Here is a 9,397-nt window from a genome sequence, read left to right as displayed (position 1 = left end):
CAACTCCTCCTCCAGTGCTGCAGAGCGGCAGGTAATTGAAGGACATTTAAATAGAAGAGTTAACTGAGCTAAACATGACAAGTCTCACTAACATTATTATCCCCTTGCTTGAGTCTCCAAGGCCCAGCCCTACTCTTAACCTGTAAGCTAAATCACAGGCTAATGCCCAAACCACTGTCCTCTCTGTCCACTGCTCTTTGCTGCCTGCGCCCAGCTTTGCCATTGTCTTCACTAATACCAGGGCTGTGGCGGTTCTGAGATGGAACGCAGCTTCCAGACCTCCTTACACACCTTCTGTCCTGCTGGGAGGGAGAGTCTTTCTTTACAGGGACCCATTGCTATTCAATGCAATTCACTGCAGGACGAACCCCATCACACGGCTCAGAATCAGAAAAATGGATCCGCGCCCCTTCCATCGTTGGGGAAGTTTGGACCCTGACAGGGCCGCCCAGAGGATTCAGGGGGCCTGGGGCAAAGCAATTTTGGGGGCCCCTTCCATAAACAAAAGTTGCAATACTCTAGTAACATGTATTTGGAAATGTAAAAAATAACCAGTGAAATACATTCAAAAATTAATTTTTAATAATTTGAAAATACACAAAATACATTATTTAAAAACATTAAATGCTTTAGTACATTTGCAATTACATAATGGGCTGTCGCTGGGTGATGGTGATGGTTGGTGCCAATGGGCTGTTGCTGCCTGGGGGTGGCGCTGCTGTTGCCCAGGGCTGGGTGGGGAGCTGGGCTCTGGGTCGGGGGGTGCCCGGCTCAGAGGGGCTGTGCTCGGAGCTAGGGGTCAGGGCTGTGGAGGGATGGGGTCAGGGGGTGCCCGGCTCAGAGGGGCTGGGCTCAGAGCTGGGGGTCAGGGCTGTGGGGGGATGGGGTTGGGGGGTGTCTGGCTCAGAGGGGCTGGGCTCAGAGCTAGGGGTCAGGGCTGTGGGGGGATGGGGTTGGGGGGTGTCCGGCTCAGAGGGGCTGGCCCTGCTGCTTGCTGCCGCCTCTCCGGGCGCCTCAGCGTGCCGCGTCCAGGAGCGGCCCTGGACAGCACTGCAGCGGCAGGACCTGAGCTCCTCCCGCTCAGAGCCGCGTGGTAAGGGGGTGGGGCTCCAGTGGGACCTGAGCTCGCAGCCCCGCCCCATTACCACACGGCTCTGAGTGGGAGGAGCTCAGGTCCCGCCGCTGCAGCGCTGTCCAGGGCCGCTCCTGGATGCGGTGCGCCGAGGAGCCGAGGGATGGGGGAAGGCAGAGGTGGGGGGAGCCTCCAACATTCTCATGGGGGCCCCTGTGGGGCCCGGGGTAAATTGCCCCATTTCCCCCCCCTGCTCCCCCGAGCGGCCCTGGACCCTGATCTGAACTTCACAGCTCCGGCCCATCCCTCTGTCTCTCACTGCCCAGGGACGAGCTCCAGCTCCTGTCCCTGCAGCCAAGAAAGACATTTGGGAACATCCGTCTTTGCCATCAGCTCAGTGCGTCCGTGCACCTGGCTTGCTGCTGGAGAGCTGTGTGCGAATTGTGCCTGGAAAGTTTCACAGACTCTCTGCACTTCATTTTGATAGATTCATAGATTCCAGTCCCAGAAGGGACCATCACACTTATCTAGTCTGACCTGTATAACTGTATCATCTGTATGACAAGGGCCAGAGAACTTCCCCCAAATCATTCCTAGAGCCGAGCTTTGAGAAAAAACACCCCGTCTTGATTTGAAAATTGCCAGTGATGGAGAATCCACCATGACCCTTGGTAAATTAGTCCATTGGTTTTGCTAGGGAGGCACTTGCTCCCGGTCTCTTAACAAATCAGGAGCCTGTGGCCTGCAGTGGGGAGAGGTTCCTACCTGGTGACCCCATGAGCTCTTGGCTGCCCATTCCCCTGGCTCAAGTCTCCCCAGTCCCTCCTTCTCCACCTCCAGCTGGGGATCATTCCTAATAAATCCTCCCTGCCGCGATGTATTTGCTGGACGCTGGACGATGAATCATGCAGACATTTCAGTCTATTGTAACTAATTGTCCATGGGATTTCCCATTAATTACATGATACACTTTGCCTTTAATGTCCTGCGAGCCGCTGTGCAATGAGTAATTCTTTGCTCCGTCCCCCTTTGTTCTTTTCCAGATAGCAGCGCTGGAGAGGCAGATCTTCGACTTCCTGGGGTATCAGTGGGTGCCCATCCTGGCTAATTTTTTACACATTATGGCTGTCATCCTGGGCATCTTTGGGACCATCCAGTACAGATCCAAATACCTCATAATGGTAGGTTCAAGCGGCCGGCCGGTGCACCCTGCCTGCCAGCGCATCTCTTTCGCTTCCAGCACTTTGGACAGCACTCCGCAGGTCTCACTGCGAACAGTTTTACTGCTCGGGGGCTATCGGCTGGCACCAGCCGGCACTCAGCAGTAATGATGATAATTTCATCGAATCATAGAATCTCAGGGTTGGAAGGGACCTCAGGACATCATCTAGTCCAACCCCCTGCTCAACGCAGGACCCATACCCAGCTAAATCAAATTTGTAGTGGCCCAGATTGTGCCAAGGAGATCCATGCCTGGAGAGGCCCTGCATGCCCCACGAGAAACGGGGAAGTCAATCACCTCTGCATCACCATCCCCCTCTGCTCAGCACCCTGCCGAAGGCTCTTCACGATCCTCATGGAGGAGAGGGCGGGACAGGGCTGCAGGCCAGGGAGCCTGTGTGCTCCTGGAGAGACTGCTCAGAAGCAACAGAAAGATCCCTCCCATTGGGTCACAGAGGCAGCTTGTCGCCAACTTCATTAGTACTAAGGGTCCCTGTGTATGTGTAAGGGTTACACCAGGCCCGCCCCTGTCTGTTGTTATGAAGTGCTGTGCAACCTCTCCTGGGTCTGTGAGCTGCTCCAGCAGAGAGCGAGAGAGAGAGAGCCGTGTATCAACGCTGGAGAGAGACCAGGGGGCAGTGGAGATGGGCAGCCTGGTTGGAGTTTCATGGCACACTCAGGACTCAGCCCAGTTCATTAACAGGTTCATTGAGGCTTTTCAGTCCTTACAATCACAGGCGCCACCAGCCCTGCCCCCTCCCTGCCCCTATTGGATCCCTCGCCAAAACCCTGCCCTGGCCCCGCCTCTTTCCCAAGCGTGATGCGTTCCTCCTTCTCCCCCCTCCCTCCCGGGCTTGCCGTGGGAAACAGCTGTTTTGTGGCGCAAGCGCTGGGCGAGGGGGGAGAAGCAGAGGCAGAGGTGAGCTGGGGCGGGGGGGCGGGTTGGGGAGCTGTCAGTGGGTGCTCTGCTCCCACCAATTTTTCCCCGTGGGTGCTCCAGCCCCAGAGCATCCACGGAGTCGGCGCCTATACTTACAGTGGCCATAGGTGCAGTTTTGAGGGTCCCCAATCTGAGTTAAAGTGAAGTTCTGAGTGACCGTAGATCAAGGTATGATTCAATTTCCAGTAACCGCAGGCCACGTTATGGTGCAGTTTCAGGTAACCCCAGGCTGAGTTAAGGGCAGTTTCAAGTGACCCCAGGCCAAGTTAGGGTGTGGTTTCAAGTGACCCTGAGCTGAGTTATAGTGATGTTTCAAGTGACCCCCAGGGTATGGCTCCATGTGGGATCTGCTGTTTCATTTGATTTAGACAGAAAACTGGGTGAAACTGGCTGTTTGAGCAGAGTCTTATTCTGAGATTTGAGGTTCACTTGAAGCTCAGGGAGAGTGACCCCCTTGTGAATGGCCACAAAGAAAATGAGAAAAGACAGAGGAGGGGGGAGGGAGAGGTTTGGGGAAGGAGGTGACTGGAAGGGGAAGCTGATTGAATGTGGAGCAGGGTAGGAATGAAATAGGGGTGAGGTTTTTCTTCCAGAATCCCTCCCCCATGTCTGCTCCTGGGAGTGGGCGGCAGGAGTAGAGGGAGCTGAGGAAGCCAGCCACTCGGCGGCGCAGATGGTTGAGAAGCTGCTGATGGAACGTCTGATGCAACGAAATCAAACCGTTTCATGGGCACAGACTGATTTTGCTGAAATGTTTGACAAAAAACCCCACTACCTTTTGTTTCGATAAAGCCAAAGGGCTCGGATTCCACCTGATTGTTTGGACTCTCATGTTATATGATATTAAACCAAGCTAGACAGTCAAAGTGAAGCGTTTGGACTGCAAAACAAGGAGTAATGGTCTCAAGTTGCAGTGCGGGAGGTTTAGGTTGGATATTAGGAAAAACTTTTTCACTAGGAGGGTGGGGAAGCACTGGAATGGGTTCCCTAGGGAGGTGGTGGAATCTCCATCCTTAGAGGTTTTTAAGGCCCGGCTTGACAAAGCCCTGGCTGGGATGATTTAGTTGGTGTTGGTCCTGCTTTGAGCAAGGGGTTGGACTAGATACCTCCTGAGGTCCCTTCCGACCCTGAGATTCTATGATTCTATGCTGCGCTTTGATAAGCTCGTTTCGATTTTTCGTGGGAAATTTCAATATGCCGACGTTCTGTACCTGTCTGGGCGGAGCAGCCAGTCCATGCTTCGACGGGCTCTGCATGGCAGGGCTTTGGCCTTTCCCCCAGTGCTCTCGGTTCCTGGTGCTGGGCGATCAATAGATTCAGGGACCTTAAATGTTACTGCCCCCCCCTTGGTTCTGTGCCCAGGCACATCCCCACCCGCAGCTGCTAACCCTCCAAGGGGTCCACGCAGGCAGGGGTCTGGCCCGTGCTCACGAACCATTCCACTTCCTCAGTGCCCGGCAACCTCGCCACGCCCCTACCCCCCCGAGGTCTGTGGATTTTGCTGGACAGTCTCTCCACCTCCCCTGGGCCAGAAACTGAGGGCAGAAGTTCGGGGCTGCAGGAGGAGGTACAGGGAGGTGCTCCGGAAAGGAGGCATGAGAAAAAGGAGATGTGGAAAGAAGGATGAGATCGGAGGCTTGTTACTTCCGGAGCACCATTGCTGGGCTGGTTGCTCTCCGCGGAGAAGCAGAAGTGCATCGTAATCCCAGGCTGACCCAGATAATGCAGCACAGGCCCCAGGCCTGCACTGTGCGCACTCCTTTTACATCTCCCCGGAGGCCTGGTCTGCACTGGAGGGTTTTCACACTGAGGTAGCTGCAGCCAGGGCTAACCCCTAGTGTAGACATGCTGGAACCAGGGCTACCAAGAGCGGGTTCGGGCCCCGGTGAAAAAAATTTTTCGGGCCCCCTTCTGGACCGCCGGGCTCCGGTAATTTGTACCGGCTTCCCCCCCCTCGTCAGCCCTGGCTGTAACTGTGTAAACAGCGACCCTCTTGCACTACAGTGTTTTACACTGGTTTCCACCCAGCCCCTCCAGTGCAAGCCACTTTTTACACTGGTGCAACACATCTATCCAAGGGATTTGCACCAGTGCCGCTGTACTGGCAGAGCTACCTCAGGCACGGTCTACACCTAAAAACTATGCTGGTGTCGGCAGGTTGCTCGGGGGTATGATTTTTCCCCCCGCCCCGACTGATATTGCTGGGCCGGCAAAAGCTGTAGTGTAGACACAATTATACCTGAAAACATGTCCTTTTCCCGGAATAGCTTGAACCAGTTCCCCGGTTCAGGGACCTGATTTAAGCTAAGTCAGCACAACAGTTCTTTTGCCAGTATAAATTGCATCTCCCCTAAGGGGGGGTCACTGGTACAGCTAGATCAGCAAACCCTCTCTCCTGTAGGCAAGGCCCCGGATAAATAATCCCAGTGCTGACAAGCCCCGAAGCTTTCTCAATGATGCTATAATTCCCAGCCAATTATCTGGGAAATGTGGTCAAATGACTGTAGCGGGGGCCAAACATCAGCTAATTCATCCTATCTAACTCTCCCAGGGGACAGTTCCGTTACCATTATTATCCTTGTTCTACATTGTGTGAATGACTTGCACAGAGTGCAAGGCACGGGGAGTCAGGAGCACTGCCCCTGATTTGATGCATGATCTTGGACAACTCATGCCTCAGTTTCCCCACCTGCGAGACAAGGAAAACAGTCCTGATCTAATGCGCAAGAGGAAATGGGAGGATCTTCCCAATGTTTGTGAAGCACGCCAACATCCTTAGATGTCAGGTGCTATAGACCTGCATGGTATTTTTTGTAGAACAAATTCTGTTCTCAGCTGCACAGATGCAATTGCTGCAAGATGATTTCCTCTGGGAAAGCATTGAAACCACCCCTGGTAATAATATCACACTGAGCTCTCAGAAGCTGTAGATCTCAAAGCACTTTACAAAGGAGGGTAGGATTTGTTATAGATGGGGAAACTGAGGTACGAGCGTATCGACAACTCGCCCAAGGTCACAAAGGAGGTCTGTAGCACAGCCAGGACTAAGGACTGAGGGCTCTTGTTGCAGCCCATGGGTCGCAATGCCCTCCTCTGCTGGCGCTCCGAATGACAGCACCATAAATGCGGTCATGTGACATCGTGACTCGTACGGTAGAATTCACAGTGTCTCGTTCTGTGCCGAAGAGCTCTGGAGAAGCCTGGAGCATTTCCTCTCCCATCTTGTTCTGTACTGGGCCCTGGTGAGAAGCAGAAATGCCTCTACAAGGGCAAGGTTGGTAAAGCTGGGCTTCAGCATTGATTTTAACTACTGGAACCACTTCTTTACCATAGGGGTTTTCTGCTTTAACCCCTCTTGTCCCCTGCCTGTGATCCCCCCCGCCTGGTTAGGGAGGAGAGGACGAGTGTGTTTGGTTGACATTGTCTGGTCTCTGTCCTCTTAGAGATGGGCCTGACGTTCAGATCCCACTCAGGCTTTCCCTGAAAAGTCTGGGAGCGTTTAGATGAGAGAGGGGTCGATGCTGGGAGAGTAGGTTGGGCTAGAACCCTTCTCTGGTTGATTCAATTGAAGTTTATTAGCATAAAGCGGGTAGCTTAAGCTAGTGGCCTGAGTCCTGACCACAGGTCTAGGAGCCAGGAAATTTCATGTCTGATACTGACACATTGCATGACCTTGGGCAAGTCACTTTGCTTGGTGTGCCTCTGTTTCTCCATCTGCAACAGGGGGATAACAATACCTATGCACCCATCTCATAGAATCATAGAGTCATAGAATATCAGGGTTGGAAGGGACCTCAGGAGGTCATCTAGCCCAACCCCCTGCTCAAAGCAGGACCAATTCCCAACTAAATCATCCCAGCCAGGGCTTTGTCAAGCCAGGCCTTAAAAACCTCTAAGGAAGGAGATTCCACCACCTCCCTAGGGAACCCATTCCAGTGCTTCACCACCCTCCTAGTGCAAAAGTTTTTCCTAATATCCAACCTAAACCTCCCCCACTGCAACTTGAGACCATTACTCCTTGTTCTGTCATCAGGTATCACAGAGAACAGTCTAGATCCATCCTCTTTGGAACCCCCTTTCAGGTAGTTGAAAGCAGCTATCAAATCCCCCCTCATTCTTCTCTTCTGCAGACTAAACAATCCCAGTTCCCTCAGCCTCTCCTCAGAAGTCATGTGCTCCAGCCCCCTAATCATTTTTGTTGCCCTCCGCTGGACTCTTCCCAATTTTTCCACATCCTTCTTGTAGTGTGGGGCCCAAAACTGGACACAGTACTCCAGATGAGGCCTCACCAATGTCGAATAAAGGGGAATGATCATGTCCCTCGATTTGCTGGCAATGCCCCTACTTATACAGTCCCAAATGCCGTTAGCCTTCTTGGCAACAAGGGCACAGTGTTGAGTGTGTGTGGGAGTGTGTGTGGCATTATAGGGTTAATTAGCTGATATTTGTAAGGTGCTGCGGGTATGTGATAAATTATAACAGATTTTCATTTCCAGAGCCCCGTATGCTTTTGGGGCCAACAGATTACAAACACTGGGCCTGATCACCTTGTCCCTGCTTCTAGTTTAAACCAGGGGTGACCCCACTGAAGTTTGGTGTAAATCTGGGGTCTGTGAAAGCAGAGCTGGGTCTATTACTCATTAAACAATGCGTTTGCTTGCGCGTGCTGGGTAGCTGCAGGCATCAATGGGAGCTCATGCACCAGCCCGGGTTCAGCACGCCCAAACACGTGGGGCATGGGGCTGTCTCTTTCTGCAAGGCCCATGTGCGTAAAGCCTGATCCAAAGGCCCTTGAAGTCAGCAGAAAGACTCCCCTTGACCTCAGTGGGATTTGGCTCAGGGCGGAAAGCGGGTGCAGAAGAAATCTGAATGCTGTTGGTCTCTTTCGAATGCCCGAGGGAAAAGCCCCTGGAAAAGCCCCACGCCACCGCCCGGCTGCTTCTCTCTCCTGCTGCTACGGGCTGTTTTGCCCTTCTGCATTTCTGAGCCTCTGTTTCTTTCTCTCCCCAGTACGCAGCGTGGCTGGTGCTGTGGGTTGGATGGAACGCATTCATCATCTGCTTTTACCTGGAAGTTGGACACCTGTCACAGGTAATTACCTCTCTAATGGCACTGAGCGCCGGCTCCTCGGAGCCATTGATCAGCCTGGCATCCCTGCCTCTTGGGTTTCACATCCTTCCCGTTACTGCTGTTATTCCTCATGCACACAGAGGTCACGGTGCCGGGGAAGAGCAGCGCTGGGGCGGGAGGTCGCAGTGCATCTCCACTCCTGCCGCTGCCACTGCTTACTGGTTTGCATCTTTCTTTCTTCACACCGTAGCACTGCAGAGACTAATGAGCTGATAGCGCTGGCTTGCGGGAGGCGGTGGGGCTAAGTGACCTGCATGTTTCCCCCAAATGCAGCACAACTGCTGTTCGAAGGACGGTGTAGTGAATTGGGCACTGGACTGAGGCTCTGGAGACCAGGTGTCCTGCCTAAGCCACATACTCCTTGTGTGACCTTGGGAAAGTCACTTAATCTGCCCTGTGCTTTGGTTCCCTATCTGTAAAGTGGGATGATACTTCCCTACCACACAGCGGTGTTGGAAGGATAAAGTGGTGACATGCTCAGACTCCGTGGGGATAAGGATTTAGCTGCACCTCAGTTGTCCCCTGCAACATCACCTGGCCTCCTCACACACAGCTCTGTTGGTGTCCCTCAGCCCTGACTTGCAGCACCACCAGCTATCCCAGTCCTGAGCTGCAGCTGGTCAAAACATGTTCCAGTTGGAACATAAGAGAGACAAGGTGGGTGAGGAAATAGCTTTTATTGGACCAACCTCGGTTGGTGAGAGAGACAAGCGTTCAAACTACACAGAGCTCTTGGTGCCCAAAAGCATGTCTCTTTCACCAAATGAAGTGGGTCCAATAAAGGATGTTTTCCTCATCCACCTTGCCTCTCCCATATCCTGGGACCAACACGGCTACAACTACACTGCAAACTACAGTTGGAAAATGGGGATTCAATGAATTTGGAACGTTTTGCAGGAAGGTAGCGATTTTGTCAAAATGTTTGAGGGAAATTAACTAAATGTTTCATTTCAATAAGGTCAAAATGTTTTGTTTCGACGTAATCATTTTGACTTATATAGTGTATTGTATTAGGTAAAACAATAAAGTCGAAA

General features: G+C 52.8%; 1 protein-coding gene across 1 annotated transcript in view; it reads left to right on the top strand.

The window, feature by feature from the left end:
* Positions 1–2,120: 2,120 nt before the first annotated feature.
* The window catches only part of NKAIN1 (sodium/potassium transporting ATPase interacting 1), a 67,635-nt gene continuing 60,358 nt past the window's right edge, over positions 2,121–9,397 (top strand). The window contains exons 1-2 of the mRNA XM_034754366.1: positions 2,121–2,253; positions 8,244–8,324. Coding sequence (XP_034610257.1) covers positions 2,194–2,253; positions 8,244–8,324 — 141 coding nt within the window. The 5' untranslated portion in view covers positions 2,121–2,193. The remainder of the gene's footprint in view (positions 2,254–8,243; positions 8,325–9,397) is intronic.

The sequence above is a fragment of the Trachemys scripta genome, chromosome 20, assembly GCF_013100865.1.
Source record: "Trachemys scripta elegans isolate TJP31775 chromosome 20, CAS_Tse_1.0, whole genome shotgun sequence".
Classification (NCBI taxonomy): domain Eukaryota; kingdom Metazoa; phylum Chordata; order Testudines; family Emydidae; genus Trachemys; species Trachemys scripta.
Note: the sequence above shows the minus strand (reverse complement) of the source record. Positions and strands in the feature narration are given on the sequence as shown.